Here is an 18209-nt window from a genome sequence, read left to right as displayed (position 1 = left end):
CAATTTTAAGATAAAACGTGTTGCAATACTGTACACAAGTTTGAACCTATGCGATATAATAATAGAAAGTGGATAAAAATCAATCAATTTTGTATTATCGTCCCAGAATTTTCCACCTCTCTCGAAATTCGAAATTCTCTCTTTAATAGATATCTAGATAGCATCCCGATTACGCGTAATCGTGGGAGACAGTGTCGGATTTCCAGGATTCGTGTAGAAAGCGTGACCGAAACGAAATCCGATATTTTAAAGACTCGTGTGGAGACATGGTTAAATTCTTCCGGGCGTACGATAACTATCTACTTGTTATAGTCGCATGATTATAGTCGTATTACCGACACGCGATCACGAAAAAAAATGTAGCAAAGAAATGGACGAATTTAAATGGAATCATGCCTGTGAGTAATTTCAGATCAGCGATTTTCAAACTTTTCTTCTCTCTAGGTATATATATATATCTTCTTTAAGAGTAACTGGCATACATTTTCGAGAAATTAATATAAAATTTCTAAGAAATTATATAACAACAGTATTCTTAAGTTGGTATTAGTTACATCTTGAGAACCACTGCTCTAGACTGCTCCGAATAACTAGCCTAAGATCCATGCTATTTTCACTTATATACGTATCGTCTGTGAAAATTTACGGTGTTTAAAATGGAAGACATGTACGTTTCTTTTTTTTTCCTTTGGAGAATTTCTTTTTAATTTTTGCAATTGAACGTGAAATTTGTGTCAATTCCAAGGAATTATGTTAGTTGGTCATGGCGAGATAAATTTTATGCTTCGAGAGTTGAGAATTTTTAATTGATTCTGGTGATTTTTTTATATATCTATGCTTGTAATGTATGCGACAGGATGCAACAATTGACGCATGATTTCTTATTAAATGCGATTGTACGTCATACGATTACATTCCAACTATGATGTGTTTATTTTTTTTTTTTTTCGATATCATAGGATTGTATATTAATGTTTTACGATATCGTATTCCTATATGAACGTATTTCCAATATTTTTAATATTTTTTTGATAATAATCCGAATAAAAATAATGCAAGTAATGATTGATCATTCATACGTATGAATGATAAAATCTGGCGGGCGAAATCGAATTTATCGATCGAGTTCTGCTCGGTTTCTCCAGTAGATAATGTCATGTTTCAACTTTATCTTATGTCTCATACCAGTTATATATAGTTATATATAACGAGACATATTATTTTGTATAAAAATCAAACAAATGTTTTTAAATTTCGAAATTTAACAAAATTAAACTATATCTTCAATCAAATTCATTTCAATCAACAAACATAATATATAAAATATAATAATTCTAAATATTCCTGCAATAACATTGATATTAGAAAAATTTAAAATTAATTTCACTCAAATAAAAAATCATATCTATAAAAACCTCTCTATACGTTTCCCATTTACTTCATTATTTCTCACATTAATCACATTTTCTTATTTTCCTTATTAGTTTCTCGTAGATAATATTAAATATTGACTCAAGATTTCAATATCAAATTACGAGTTTCCAAAACATTTGGTATTTCGTATGCTAGGATGTATCGAGAAATTTTCACCGTTTTCTCTCTCTCCATCTTAACGCTCGCAATGTGGGAGTCACGGGGTGACGAAGATTTACGTCAGTGCACGGCCCACGATGATAATGGAGACAAGTGGCGGACGTAACAGCGTGGTCAGTTCGATTGCATTGAGCCGAATTGCGTGTTCGCGCCGCGAAGAGTAGTCAGTCGTAGTCGGGACGGCGAGCCGCGCGGTTCGCTCTACGAGCCGTGTCGCGTTCCCGGCGTGAAATGGTCGCGTGACTGTTTCCCTCCCTGTTTTGTGTCCCACCGTATACGACCACCTGTGCCCCATCTCGGCGTCGTGGCGGCGGAGTTTTCGGCGGCTGCTCGCACGTGCGTGTGTGCGTGGCGTCTGTGCGTGTGCGTGTGGAAACAGAAGTCGGGACAGCCGGGAGAGAAAGGTTCGAGGGCAGGTGTCGAGTTAGTACGAAGTTTGCCGGGGATTGAGTCGTGTTTCTTGGGGTTCTACGGACCACGTCCAGTTCTCTCCGTTCTTTGTTCGAAAGCACGATTTTCTCCGGGAGGAAGAAGGCCGGTGTTTGGTGAGTGATCGATTATATTGGAATTTCGAGGCTAGATTTAAGAATATTGTTAGAGGAGAATATTGCGGGGATTGAGTTTTGCTTTTTTTTTATCAGAGAAAGGGGATAATGGTTAACCCTTAGCATATATCAATATGGAATGATCGACGTTCCTTATTAAGAGGAGTCCTCGGAGATTTTTTTTTACATATAATTAGAATTAGTCTGCGGATATTTATATATATTTAAGTTCTGAACGAATGCAATTGTGTAAAAAAGAAGAAAAGGAAAAAACAGATTGGAAATAGAGATTCGTATTAGTTATAATATTATAACGAATATTCTATTTTACATTCGTTCGCAATATGCGCATTTATATTTCTCAAGTATATAAATATTCGCAGTTCTGTTCGTGTTTTCATTGAATCTGACGATATCGTTCAATTCCACGAATCTTACTTCCTATAAATATTGTTTATCTACCGTACGAGTTCTGTTGCGCGTGTATTGTATTTGGATCCTCTCACCTTGCTATACGCTAAGGGTGAAAATAATAAATGGAGAATCCAAGGTTACGCGAGGATCGAGCTGTTCCGTTTACCGGTGAATTTTTACGGTTTTGTTTTCGAGGGAAAACTATGATCGAGCAATGAGATAAATAGTAGGTTTGCAAGGTTGCGGTCGCGAAGCAGTATCGTGTCCACGGCATCTCTGTAAAGATACATCGAGCTCTGCTTTTTTTTTTACATTTTCCTTTCATTACGAATTCCGTGATATGTTGACAGAACGTCGTTTCTAACGTCGTTTGATTGATCGGTACTTTTACCAGACTTTGCATCAACGTTAGTATAGATTTTCTTGATTACACGGTTAGAAGAGTGTATTGCGAGTAAAAATGCAGAAACACTGTAATGAAAGGTACACGAAACGAGGACGACTTATTTTTTCTTCTTACAACGTGGTTATTAAAGACTTTGATCCATCGTTTTTTTTTTATTCATAAGTGGAGATGAAACGTTCTTTTGAATTGAATTTAAACCTATCAAAAAGAATAATTCTTCGATCGATTGTATCATTTTATTAGTTGCATATTTCACGATGGAAATGTTTGTTATGATCGAGCAATGGCAATTCGTTCGATTGGAAGATTTAATTTGTTCCCACGCGTGTTGGCGCCTCGCAATTGTGCCTTTATCGCTTCCATTCGATGACTGTCAGTGCGTGTTATCGTCATGTTATCAAACTATTAATAGTAAGGATGTAAGAAAAAGAAAAACGTCGAGCTTAATTTATATAAATTTTCTGGCGTGTCCTTCACAATCGAAGAATTATTAAATTTTATTCGTATAATTTTTTAATGGTATGATATTTCCATACAATAAACTCCATTTAAAACAGTTTATATAACGAGTTCGTACAATATGAATTCACTGATTCTCGTTACGTATGATTTTTCCATTCAAATAATAGGAGTTTATGTTCAGAGAAATGTATTCAATCGGTGAGAATATCTTTTATGTTAATTTTTGTGCACTCGTCATTTAGAATTTTGATATTATTCTCGACAATAAGGATCGTCCTTGTCCGCCATATTTGTTATTGATTAACACGAGTTAAAAATTTTATTATTGGAAAAATCGAAGCGAATCGATGGAAATCAAATAATTTAGAATCGGTGGAAAACTTTCAATCAATTATCAAACTTATTTGTTTTACACAATAAAGAAAGTAAATCAACTTTAAAAATTATTACAAAAGTTGAAATTTACGATTTACATTAAATAGGAAATTCTGTCATGAATAAAAATTGGACAACGAAATGTTTAATGTTTATAAAAATTTCTCCAATTTTTCCAATAATTCCTAATATTCGATCCCATACATAAATATTATATTTCATTTCGTTCGAATATCCACTCTCGTGGCTATGTAGGTAATCTCTTATCGAAACAAACAGACTCGTAGCATAAGGGCGTGTGGACATATCGAATGGGTTCACCGTTTCTAGGAACGCCTTGAAAAATCGAGCGCGTTGTCGCGCGTTACACATGTTTGCATGTGAACGATCGCGCACCTTGTGCATTAGCCGCGCATGACTAATCCGTGTGTTACGCGTTACCTTATAATCCGCTTATTCCATTCCGTTGTGATTTAATTGTCGGCGCGATCTCTTAGTCTCTTTAAAAATTGTGCAGGGGATCGCACTCGTAACGAGCAAAAATAGACGATTACGCGCCCGGAATTCTTGGGCTCGCAGGTTTTAGATTTAAGATTAGGCATGCCTTTTCAGCTATTCTAGCTACCCTTTTAGTTTCCCGCCAATCTTTTTTCCTTGAACTTTCGTATCGTGCAATATAATTATAATGATATAATAATGTGACATTGTTAGGTTTGTTTTTCAATTTCATTTTCACAGGCTCGATGGTAATTATTCTTTTTTTTTTCAATGGATCGATAAGGTTGACGTTAAACGTTGTGTCAGGATAGGTGATCCTTTTTAATTATTCCGTCATTAATTAACCACGTTCGATCACAATTTCTTTCGGGTGGTACATTTCCCAAACCAACTCCCGATCCATCGTATGATCCAATATTTGTACAATCCTTTTTAATAGCATCTCGAGGAAACAAAAAGCCGATTGATGAAAATACCCACCATCTCGGATCGGGATTGGCTTTCGAGATTGGTCCACATCCAATTTGTTCCTCCAACGTTTTATTTTAACAACGTTTATTTCGAATCGAATGGCTGAAAATCCTGAAGGAGATTTTCAGAAGAGACCCAGAGGAGGTGGAACATCGTTCGACGAACGATGAAGTTTGAGAATAAAACTTTGGAGGATAATTTTCACTCGTGCATCGAGAGATGGTCGATGTTAATCCATTGATGAATCCAATTAAAAATACTCTCCCAAATTAAGAAAAACGAGCGAATTTCTCACACTTGGCGTTCATCGATGAAAAAAAACCTGCTCTGCGAATCGAACGAAACGGATTCTTCGAATCTCGAAATTGAACGATCGAGATACGATGAAAAATATCTCTTAGGGCAAGTTCGGGAAAAAATGTACTCGCGAATCGGACGAAATGGGCAGAAATGCGGCAAACGAGCGGACATTTCGACATCGACTGTTGGAGAGGCACGGTTGAATGGGTCGCGCGCGTATATCAGCTCGGAGCACATGCGGTCGGTGGCACGTGTGGCAACATTCTGGCGTGTCGAGCAACGTAGAAACGGAGTAATTTGGTCGTACGGTTTGGCACGAATTCCGTAACCGGCATTTATACGAGTCTCGCGATTAAAAGCGGCTATCGCGCGGGCCAAACTTGGATTATCGCGAAACGCAAGGAGAATCGTCCGAGAGAAGTTTTTATTTCATTTTATTTCCTGTTTTTTCTCTTTTTTTTTTCATTTTCGCTTCGCTCGAGAAAGGTGATGGATCAAGGTTGGCGAATATGGGGAAAACCGGCTCGAATATGTTAATGTATCGGCAACATCCGCGTCTCGTTCGACCCCTTCCTTTTCGTTTCTTTTATCACTTGGACGCGGCAACGATATCTCGTCGCGGTCATATTTAATTATAGTTTGCCTTATTTACGAATGGTGTTGAAGTTAGAGGGGAAAGGGGCGGTTTAATTCATTGCGTCTCGTGAATCTGATGGATTGAGTAACTCGCGTCTAATTGATCCAAGTTTTTCTATCTATTTCTTCTCTTTTTTTCTTTTGTTCGTTAAATAAAGAGGTGAGAAAGGGAAGTTGTTGGATTCAATAATGCAATTCTCTCGCGAAACGAGGAATTCAATTTTTTCCCCCCCTAAAGCGATATTTTTCAAATTTTATTTAAAAAGGATGGAGAAAATGTATTTATTCTCGAAATTAAAATTAAATTAGTTTCCCGTTAATCTCCCTTAATCTTGATAAGTAAAAAGAAAAATATCAGATATATTTGGATAGGAGAAAGAGAAACAATCTTCTTCAAAGATATAATCCTCTTACTCTTACGATAAATCCATAAAAACTCGTACAAAAACCTGCTAAAGTTTCTAAAACGCAGTAAAAACGAAAATCGAATAATGTTTATCCTCGAGACAGAAACGTAAAGGCGCACTTTTTGTCACGTGGAATTTAGACTTGTCTTATTTTTCGTGTTCGGTGTTGGTGCACTTTCACGGCCTTTATTCGTCAACCGGCTGAGAAACGCCTCTCTCGGTTAGCCATAGAAATTATTCTCGGTTATAAATCACAGGCGTGCGCTTTCGTTTTTCGTTGGACGCCGTATACACGTCGAAAGGATGCCTGACTTGGCGACATTCGACGTGATTCGCAGAAAGGTAATTGATAGTCTCCTACCCGGGACCTGAGCAAGCACTATTTCCCTTTCGAGATTACGACCGCTTCAGAAAATTGTCCCGAATCGGGTGCTCGAGTTTCTCGTTTCTTTTCCTTGAAAACAATTTGTTCGTTTCGTACACTGCCACCGATATTTCAAAATACTTCGATGGAATTGCCATTTCGTTGCTGCTACTAGGAATCGAGTAGGAATGCGATTATCCTTGCTAAGAAAGTACAGATATTTGGAGATGTTTTGGATCCAGTTTCTTGCACGAATTGGAATAATTCTTTCTTTTATTTCCATCCGCGAGGAAACTATTTTCCTTATATTCGTAGCGAAGAAATGTTAGAAAATAGATATTTTTAGCATCGGGATACGATTATCGAGCGATTGTTTTATTCGTAACAGTAATTATTTTGAAAATTATTAAAAAATTGTCATGCGAAATCAGGCTGTTGTTTGCGTTTTCTATTTACGTAAAGGCAATTCCGTGTAAGATTTACTCGTTGAAACGGATCTCTTTGATAGTTGTAACTACGAAGAATTGATTGTCTTGATTTAGAATGATCGTAAATTGAGTTCGCTCCGATAGAGACTCCCTACGAAGACTCGCAGTTAGCCTCGCTTGATAAGTACGTAATATAAGGTCACGATGTTAATACGTCGTGTTATTCGCCGCGAAACGTAACCATTAACAGAACTGTTTGTACACACAGCTCGAGTTCTGCCAGGCGTTCGAGACACGTAATCACGAAGAATAAAATTTCTCTCAAAGATACGAGATTTGATCCAGAGATTAAACCATTACAGATCGTTATCTCTCAACTCGATTCGAACACTCTAAATTTTGATAAAATATGGAAATCTGTACGGATATCTGTATTTTCGTAAATTGACGACAAATACGACGAAATAATTGAATGTTTAAACAATTCCAAACAATCTTTCAAATAACGCGTAAATATTTTCCCGATGTAATTAAAAATAACGACAATTAAGACACTCGTAATTATTATAAATTATTTACAAGAAAAAGAAAAACATTATTGCGTTGAGAAGCAGAATTAAAATTACATGAAATTACTTATACGGATGCACGTATATAGATTTAATAACACAATGCACGAAGTTTTCGAATGGTTCGTGAGCCACTCATTGTCCCGCGCGTTAAATAAGAAAATAACGTAACAGTCGAGTCATTTGAGTCGCCAAATGATTCATACTCATGAAACGCGCTGCAGCTTAAAACACACTTCCTGCTATGGAGAGCGGGTCCACCAGCTCCCTTTATGGACAATAGTTATATTGCATAATGCGTTCGAATCGCTTGCATTTTTCGATCAAATTATCTCTACACAGATTCGAGACCAAGATCCCTCCAAATCTCCATATCTTCTGGTATCCAATATCAACTCCAGCTGATTCTTTTACCTGCTTCCTTTCTACCTGGAATGGGAAAGATAAATTTAGTTTAAGGGTCTATGGGAAATGATTTTCGTCCTCTCGAATACGATAATTACGGGAGGGTTAGAATTCCATTTCGAATAATTTATATCGTAATTTTTCAAATAATAATAATGAATAAGACGGGGGTTTGATATTAGAGAAAAATCGAATTGAAATAATGTAATTTTCGAGATAGAAAAATAACAATTCGACCCAGTTTACCATTCTTATTTTAGAAATGAAGAACTTTTTGTCTGAGTCGAGATTAAATAAAAAATATCGGATATATAATTTCACATCAGTGATCGATGTAAATATAAAGTGTCAGGAGGAAATTTGTATTTCTGACGAAATTATTCGTTACGTTGGTGTAACAGAATCGAACTACTCGAAAAATAGCATCAAGTCAAACAAGTTTCATACTTGATACAACACGACTTTCGTTTTACTCGAATAACACCTAACCCTGACCCATCGTCCAAGACTTGATTTACGATCGCACAAACAAGTATTTAAATTTCCCTCCTCTCGGAATAAAATTCCCTAAATCTTCCATAAATTCTTCCAGTCACGATCCACGAGAGAATAAGCCAAAGTCTGAACTATCGACTTGATAAAATTAATGCGAAATTAAAAAGAAAAGGAAAAAAGAAGAATCCAACAATCTCACGGTTAATTTCCTTCGATCGTGCTACTGAGAAATACTCTCTTGAAACGGCCGTTTCCGTGCAGTCCACGTTTTCAATTTATGAATCATATGAGATATCGCGCAAGTTTCTTTAGTCACGGTTCGAAGTTTACCAGCCATTCTTCTGAATTTCCATCGAACCGTGTACAACAACTATTCGATTCTTTTCGAGTCACTCGTAGTAGGCGATCGTTAATTGAATTTGCAAGTGGATGCGCGATGCAGAGAGAGGAAAGGGTTAAGACAGAGAGAAGCGGAGTGTCTCTCGTGGCAAGCGGTGACAGGGCGTTCGTTTTATCGGAACGAGGCGTCGACGAGCATCGACACTCTTTTATCAAAGTCGGGATTTCGTTTACGACCGTATAGGTCGTCCTCACCTATCATTTTTATCATCACTCGTGATCTCCTTTTTCTATCCCCCTCCCTTTCCTTCGTTTCTTCCATCTTCAATTCTTCTTTGTAACGATTTTTGATTCCTTCGAATTTTTTTCCCTTTTTTATTTCGAAGATTCCAAATTGTTTTCGATAACTGGGTCTGGATCTTAAGTCTGCTCTTCTAGCTTCAAACGAATACAGTGAATTTTTCGTGGATCAGATTTTGAGATGAAGATTTTACAACAGTTTAATCGAACGTTCTGTTTTGTACGCGGTCTCGTCAAGACAGTGTCCGAAGCGTTATTTGACATATTTTCGAATTACGAAGCTGGTCATTCGTCATGTCCAAGGATGACGGTTTGTTTTGTTTTCAAACGTTCAAAATTTTATCATAAATACTACGATATTGCATTACTGCTGCGTAACAAATCGGCACGTGGGAAATTCTAGTCGCACAGAATAGATACTGACGCATCATGCATCGTGAATCGACTTGATAAAAAAAAAAAGAAAAAAAGAAAAAGAAGAAAATCATTCTCACGTTTTTTCACGCATGAAAAATCTTCATGTCGATTTTGTAATTCGACTTTTCGCTGTTCTATCCCAGTTTCAAAGTGTTTTTACACTTTTATTATTAGTTTATTATCACATATTATATAAATATCAACTTTTACGTCATGTTGTTTAAACATTATAATATAAGGAAAATTAAATATTATTCTCGTCGATGCAACCATGTTGAAAACAGTCGTGTAAACATTGTGGGTGTTCATCGCACAGACAAACTTCAATTTATCTTTACGTTGCCCTATCGTGGTAGGTTAACAGTACGACTTCACTTTAAAATGTGAAAACTCACGTTGGCGGGATTGGCGAGCGAATTTAGAAAATACGCGCGGTTTTCAGGCGACAGGAAGCGCAATTTCGCCCACGCGTTGCAGCTACATCCTCTTTAACGAAAATGTTTTCTGTTCCTTGGACGTTTCGACGTCGCTCGTATTGTCCAACTATCGAAGGATCGATCGTGGTTAATTTCCTCCCTTCGAAAATGTACACGAGTGTAAGAAACGAATGCCTATTATTCTTTTTCTTTTTTTCTTTTGAGTAAATATTATCGTCAGTATCTTGAAAATTAGGACGAGTAAAAATAGAATTTCTTTTTCCTTTGTTGAATCGTTGGGAAATGATTCATTTGGAGGTTTGAACTTGTAAGTTAAAAGATGGAGTGGAGGATATGTATCTTTTCTCAAAAATTTTTGAGTGAAATTTTCTCTGAATTTTGCAAACCATGGATTACGAACGCGAAATTCCACTGTTTTTTTCTTTTTTAATGTGAGTTTGTTTATTTTTGAGAAAATGATTTGAGAAGAAGATTTTAATAATTGTAAAGTCTTATATATTATGATGGTTTGATCAATTTTCAATAAAGTATTAATTATTTTTTATCTTCAATAATCTCGTACAATTGGAAAAAAATTTTCTATAATCTGTTATCATCGTAAGAATGAAATAACCACTTCGATATTCTTCTATTATTCTTCCTACGTTATTTAATCGCTCGATAACGAAGAATCTCGTAAACGGAGCAGCTCGATTTAATGCACAACATTTTATCAGTGGAAATAATTTCTAAGCAGATAAAAGAGAAATTTTTATTTAACCTTGGATCGCACTTTTTAACGTCTCGATTCGATTTTGATAATGGAACGTCTCTCTGGCATCGTTCGCGTCATCCACTGGTGGGAATTGAAACGTTCGATGAAACTCGATTCGATGATAATTCAGTCGCCAATAGCGATCGTCTATCGATCAATTTTCCGACGAATAAAATTGAGAATCGAGATCTCTGTGAACCGTATTCGATATTCTTTGTCCTCCTTTCTCCGATCTTGCAAAGAAAAAAAAAAGAATATGATTCGATATATTTCACCACCGAAAGATTGGTCAACAATTTTTAATTTACAATACCAGAAAAGGAAATCTATACATACGTACGAAATACACACGTAGTATATTCGTTTGAATGATTGATTGATTCTAGAGGGCAAAACAAATAGAGAAATTGTTATAATTAAAAATATCGGTCGAGGTTTACTTTGTAAGTAATTGAACTTTGTCCTCGTTTCGCGCAGACATCAATTACTCATAACTTAACGAACAATTTTTGTACAGTCAATTCTCGCAATTATTCTATTATTTCCTATATTTCATTTCGTTTTTTATCGTTTTAAATTAACTAAAAAAAATAAAAAAAAAGAAGGATAATGGAAGCACAGGGATTTTCCAAATCCCTTCTCGTTAAAAGATACGAAAACTCAATCCCGAGTAGAATGAAGGTTTGGAAGGAAAGATTAGCGGTGCATAAATTGTGACGGTCAGATGAATCACGAGACGAATTGCACAGGCAGAATCGAAGTGACGGAAGAAGGGGAAGTTCCGCGGACATTCACACGTGGATGCTGTGGCCTGTGTTGGGGGATGACGGGCTGAGCCCAACGTCGCCCCCGGCGTCGGCCAGTGTCAAGGGGGTGAACAAACTGGCGCCCCTGCTGCTCTGCGCCCCCTGCAAGCCCACCAGTCACAGGAAGAACCAGAATTCCACGCAGTGGTACGTGCAGCAGGTAAACAACACAACGCAACACAACTCCCAACGAATTCGTCATCCTCGTTTTACTTTGCCCTCTCGTTCGTTTGCCTTATTCTCTATCTCTTTCGATTTTTTGTCTTTTTTTTTTGCCTCTTTTATCTGCCTTTCATCTTCTTCTTCCCCTTTTTCTTATTTTCTTCCTTTTTTTCTTCTCGATTGTTCGTTACTCGATATTTTCTTTTCGCTGTTGCCTGATTGTGACTGGTTCCCTTTTCGTTTCGTTCTTCTTTCTCGCGTACGTATTTCGCGTTACGGTTTAGTTTTTTTTCTTTCTTTTTTCTTTTTTTGAAGCGAGTAGAGTCTCGTTTCACAGCTGTGCTCGGCTACGTGACTTTGAGCGTATACAAGGGAAAATAAGAAAATTCTTTGGGTTGTGCGGGGAACGTTGAAGAACGTTGAAGAAGCGAGAAATTTTATATAGCGCGTTCGAAAAGTTGGATACGCGTTTGTTTGTTTTAGAAGAGTTTTGTGAGAGAGGAGGTTGGAAGTAAGACGTTTTGAAGTAAATCTTGTGAAGTTGTTTAAGTAAATATTAGTTTTATATAGAGTGTATACGCGAGGGATGTAATCGGATTTTGGAAAATAGGTCAGAAATTTTATACGCGTATCTTATCTTTCCCAACAATATTAAAAAGAAGATATTATATTTTCTCGTTAATAAGATAAATCTTTTTGAATATTGAGATACTTTTTGAAAAAAATAAATGTTATCGTCGATTCCTGTTTTTTCTTTCAAGAATAACAAATGCAATAAAAGTTAGCGTTATTTTAAGATTACTGTGATCAGTTTTTAATGATCCAATAAAATTTCACGGAATTGATCATCAGAAATATCGAATAATGCAACCACTTACGTGTCGAACCTACCACAGCTGGAAATCTGATTCTATTCGATTAGAAAGTGTCGAAATTGCCTGTTCGTTTTTTCTTGGTATACGATTGTTTCCGTATTCAGTAGATGATTTCGATTCATATTCGAATAAATTGTGCGAAAGTTCACTCGGACGTATTCGGTCGAGTTTCGATTCGTTTGAATCGTTTCTTTGATAGATACGTAGGAATACTTGAGATCCCTTCGATCCCTTGGCTTCTATTCAATTTTGGAATTAAAAAAATTTTAACAATTAAAAAAAAATTTTTAAGAATTTCAATTTCAAATTCAAGAGAATTTTTGAAAATATTAATTCGATGTTAGTTGGAAGACTTCGATCGACATCGTATAATCTTTGATGTTACTGTACAAGATGATATGAGAGAGATATATCGATATATAAATTATTGAAAGAAATTGCTTTCGCACGTAGCGTTTCTTTAGCATTGTTGCGAGTTTCATTATTATTTAGTGTGCATGCCTGTAGCTACGTTCATTGCAACCGTAGCAATCTCGTGCATGAGAACGAGAGAGAATAGCATCATCGATTATTATTATTAACAGTAATAAATTGTTAATTTTACATCGAGTGAATTCCATAAATTGGATAAATTTATTTCGATTAAATTTACGATATTATACCAGGGAATGTTTCTACATTGATTTTCTGCGAATATTGCATTAGTTTCGCATTCATTTAAACGTGATTCGATTAAGATATCCTTAACTCGATCAATTTTCTTTAATTCGATATCTTAAACGAACAGTGGAATATTCCATCGAAGAATTGAATTTTCTACAAAAAAAAAAAAAAGAAGCGGGAAATCTTAAGCAATTAATGCTATTGTTCGAGGAAACAAGATGTTTCAAAGAAAAAGGCTGACACCATAGAAAGTGTAGTCCATAGAAGGCGAACTTTCAACGTTAGAATTAACATAAAGGCGAGCCATTGTGTTATATACTTGTACCTATCTATTCAGCCGAGAATATCAAGTACTATAGATTCCTTTCTTTTTCGTTCGAAATTTCCTAGAATAATCTTGCTCAATTTTTTCCAACGATAGGATTAATCTTCCGTTAATATTTGCTTTGTTGCACACATTTTGGATTTTCATATTTTGAATATATAAAAAAAAAAAAAATAATAATAATAATAATAATCTTGGATTTGTCTAAAATCTTTCTCAAAAAATAATTTCTCCATTCATCGTTTTCATATCTTGACAAGAACTTTTCCATTACTCTTGTTATCAAGTTTTTTTCCTCTTCGCGTATCAATCGTATATTATTTTTATTTCGTCCAATAAATTTGCAACAAGCTATATTTACTCTCGTATTAAACGATTGCGCGTAAACATTTCTCCACTATCTTCTTTTGTACTTCTTTTGCACTGATAAATCGATGATCGAGTGTTGAAACGAACAATGATATAGAATTTCGACGATTGCGTGATTCCATTTCGCAAGTGAATCACACAGGAGTCACTCTGGAACATGATCTCTTTGGCGCGGCACATGGAAGTGGTAATCAGGGTCAGAGTGTCATCGGAACTGTATCGTTGTCGTTAATGACCAGGATGGACAGTATGCAAATAAAGACTGACGTATGATTACATTGACCCGATCGCCGGTGAATAAAGTCGAGGCTTCGTTTCGTTTGATATTTCGTATTCCATTAGTTGTTCTTTAATCGAAAACTGACGACTCGATATATTTGGGTTCATCGTAAAAAGTATTTGATCGCAGTAGCTATTTTGTTTATTTTCTTCGAAAAATTGTATATTTATAACGAGGAAAAATTCTAAGATCGAAATCTATTTTTCGAGAAAATATTTATAATCGTTTTTTTTTAATTGCAATCCTTTTTTGTAGAGTTTTTTTTATTAAATAACATTCCTTGGATATTGGAATTCAGATTTCAATCGTAAAAATAGCTGATATGGTGGAGAATTTTATTCTATTAAAAATCGAATGTTTAGTCGATACTTGGATACTTTTTTGACCAACTGTACCTCTATCAGGGAGATTGGTTTTCTCTTATCGAGCCGTGAAAATTAATATGGTTATTCAAACATGCGACACTTTTCGTTTCCAGATATGATTATTGCTTTTCCTTCTGACATAACCTAGTTTTTACGTCACTTGATTAATTTTCAACCGATTTAACGGACGAGTCTTTCTCATTTCGCGTCAATTCATTATTTTCGTTTCGAATTTGGTGCTTATTTGATGAATTATGCGAGGAACAATAAATATTCCATTTACACATTTAGATCGAAGAATTGTCTCGTTTCCTCTCGAATTGGATAAGCTTCGTTTACTATTTTTTTTTTTTTTAAAGAGTTTTTTAAGAGAATTTCCAAGAGTTATGGAACAGAAAAAAATCGATACGTTAGGCTAGCATTTTTTTTTATCTTCGGTTGACTCATAGATATCGACTTTTTGTACTCGATATTTAGAAAAAAAAGTTAAATATACATATTGCATGTATGGATTGAATACATTAAATATCTCTATTTATTTTCAAAAATTTTGATATATTTCTTTTTAAAATGAACTTTTTAAAATTTTTTATCTTCAAATGCAGCTGGATCATTCGACGTATTCGTTATAAAATTTATGCATCAAATTTAATTATCTAAGAATTATCGAGATCATAAATTGATATTTGTTATCAATTTTTTCAGTTTAAATTTAGAATTATTACATCGAAAATTATCGAAATTTTCCAAATATTTATTAAGATGTTAAAAATTTCACGTATCGACGAACAACGAATCGGTTGAATATTTCGTTTTCTTAATCGTGGAAATTGGGTTACGAGTACACGAATACATTAAAAGTGCTTTGACACCTTATCTATCGGTAAATGAGTCATCCTCCCTTCTGCCGCCGTTTCGTTTAATTGTTTGTCTGGAATCAGTAATTTGCGTACTGACTTACGGATCCGTTGTCGTAATTATACGTTGCCCGACCGGAAACGAACATCCAATCGAATTCTTTGGAGAAGCAAGAAGAAAATTTTCTTTGTCCCATTAAATTACCAAACAATCTGTTCGCCAGATACGATTATTTCGATCTGTTTATTAAACGCCTCGATGTGTTTGCAATTGTTGCTCATTATGTATCTTGATCGTCATCTTGCTCGTTTCTGACACGTGATCGCGATAAATTGTACTCGTTAAATATTTGGGACACATCGTATTGGTGACAAATCTAAATAACGAATAAAATTCCTTTTTTTTAAACATATATATATATTCAAAATTTTTTATCCAACTTGTGATTTTAACTTGCAATTATCAAGTATATAAAATCGTAAAAATTGTTAATTTGAAAGTGTTTTACAACAGGCAAATACGAAATTTTGATCTTAAGTATAAATCACTTGGCAAATATTTTTTTTTCTAAAAAGAACTCATATTAAAATAAATATAACGTTTTTGAGTTGCGCCGCTTTTCAAATACCCCGCACACAATATCGGATAAGTTAATCGAATGAATTATGACCGAATAAAAGATGATATTGACACAAGAGTTAAATTTATTCTTTTATCTATATCGTCACTATTATCTCTTAATACCAATCAAAGAAATCCATCGAGTTAATACCACTTCCTTTGACGAGAAAAGAATAGTGGCACAGTTGGAATGACCCTGACTTCTCGTTTGGAGAACTTTTCGGCGGTGTTAACACGTTCCAGTACGTATTGTTCCTTCCATTGAGGTGTTTGAAGGTACACACAGTGCCTACGTGAGTGGGCTTTGTGGCAGGCATTAACAAAGCTCCGCTTTATCAGGCCTCGTTCTTTGAACTTCCGGCGTGTCTTGGTACCAACGCGTATTTCTCACTTGTCGCGATCGCCTCCCTCTCTTTCTTCTCGATCGTGTTTGTCCTTCGAGACCCTTTTCACGAATGACGAATCATTTTTTTTTCTTCACATTAATTAATAACGTGGAAACGCTTTTAAGTAGGCATTGTTACAGGCGGAAATCCATTAACGAAATAATTATCATTCGACGTTTTTTATCCATGTGGCTGAAACAAGGTCAGGATTATACTTGGAGGAAAATTTTTAATTTCCGAATTTATTTGCAAATCGCAAATAACGCATCCATAGATTTTTGCAATTTTTGGATAGTAAAGTTTTTGTCGGATAATATTTATCTCTGTTCGTACTTTATCTCCATACATTTAAGAGAGTAAGATTTCGTTTTATTTTTTATATCCAAGTAATTTTAACCAAAATAAATGGTAGACAGATTCAACGAATGTCCGATAATAATTAAATTTTTCAATATTATTTTTTCACTCGTTGGATCTCGTTCAGAATTAACAGTATATCAACTTTCAATTGCAACGTATTTAGATAAAATTATCTTCAGGCTAACATCACGGGGAATCGGATGATCCGATCCGGTATTTAAAATAAAATTTTAAAAATTGGATAGACGCGATTATCCTAACGCGTTGTGCAAATATGCGTGCATAAATTCGTGGAATGGAAAAAATGCCCTACCCAGAGGATCTTCCGTGACGATAATGCTCGTAACGCTCGAACAGAAACGCTCTGAGAGATTAGATCACCGTGTGAATTTATCCAACAGATGGAAAATTGTTGCTCGAAGGATTGCGAAATCGTATCTGCGGGAACCCTCTCGATCTCTCAATCCAGATTTCTAATGTATTTCGAACGTAATAATAATTGCGGATCTTATTTATAACCACGAAGTATTTCTTTGATCGAGGATCGTGTTTATTTCCCTTACGTCAAAATCCTGGATCCTGATCCCTTCGTGCAAATTTTCTTGTCGTTCGAAATTCTTCTTCTTTCGAGTATAATGTATTCTGGAGTTGCAAGATTGGAGAGAAATACTCGACGCGAGTTTGAGATTTAAGTATAGGCTAGTAGCAGTAAGTTATATTCTTGTTCTATGATTTAAGTATATTTTTCATTTTAAAAAGTCTTAATTCTACATATCGATTCTTATTTTATTAAATTGAGAAAAATTGTAGATCGCTCGTAGAACTTACCTGATAACAATTTGCGCGCCAAGCGCAATTTGAAGCATTGTTAACCAACTGTAAGATACTTTTTTCATATTTAATATAAATAAAAGTCAACGACGGTTCAGATATATCTTGATAAGACGCGATTCAGAAATCGAATTTCCAACGAAGAAACGATCGAAAGCAACGTTTATTCTTTTTAATAATCGAGAATTCTAATTTTTCATTCTAATTTCATGTGAAACGAGAATGTCAACGTATAGTTTCGCGGAATCTAATTTGACAGATCGATGACAAAGCATCGTGGCTGGTTGGAATATTCCACTGATTTCTCGATTCGTCCCAACGTCGATGTTTACGAGGAGGGAAGGAGGTATCGCGATAGTTGGGGGTGGATTTCCATGTATCGATCGTATCCAACTCTTCCTCTTCCTCCCCCTTGGTAATCCAATAGTTAAGCTTTTTATAGACCGACGTGGAATAATAGGGATAGCAGTTTGTACACACGTCGCTTTTGCTCTCGTCTTAGCGATATAATAGTTCAGTTTGTCATTTGACGAGGATGGGCGACGATTGGAAATCGCAATGGAGGAAATCTCGGTGAGGGAGGAATTGAATGAACCGGGAAGGTCGTTCAATTGGGACGTTGATGAGGAGGGGATCGTAGATTTTTCAAGGTTCGTTTGATTAGAGATCCGCTCGAGTGAGGAAGACTTTTTC

The 18209-nt window shown here is 35.5% G+C and overlaps 1 protein-coding gene across 6 annotated transcripts in view; it reads left to right on the top strand.

The window, feature by feature from the left end:
* Positions 1 to 18209, top strand: part of LOC107995074 (ral guanine nucleotide dissociation stimulator) — a 37090-nt gene that overhangs the window by 10555 nt on the left and 8326 nt on the right. Inside the window, exons 1-2 of one of the 6 annotated variants that reach the window (XM_062081897.1) lie at positions 1716 to 2138; positions 11340 to 11581. The exons of 2 other annotated variants lie outside the window; for them this stretch is intronic. In XM_062081897.1, coding sequence (XP_061937881.1) covers positions 11417 to 11581 — 165 coding nt within the window. In that variant the 5' untranslated portion in view covers positions 1716 to 2138; positions 11340 to 11416. Of the gene's footprint in view, positions 1 to 1715; positions 2139 to 11339; positions 11582 to 18209 lie in introns of those variants that run through there. 3 more of the 6 variants (XM_017052314.3, XM_017052313.3, XM_028665399.2) reach the window with 3 other exon arrangements.

The sequence above is a fragment of the Apis cerana genome, linkage group LG11 (assembly GCF_029169275.1).
Source record: "Apis cerana isolate GH-2021 linkage group LG11, AcerK_1.0, whole genome shotgun sequence".
NCBI classification, from domain to species: domain Eukaryota; kingdom Metazoa; phylum Arthropoda; class Insecta; order Hymenoptera; family Apidae; genus Apis; species Apis cerana.
This window is presented reverse-complemented; position numbering and strand designations above follow the sequence as displayed.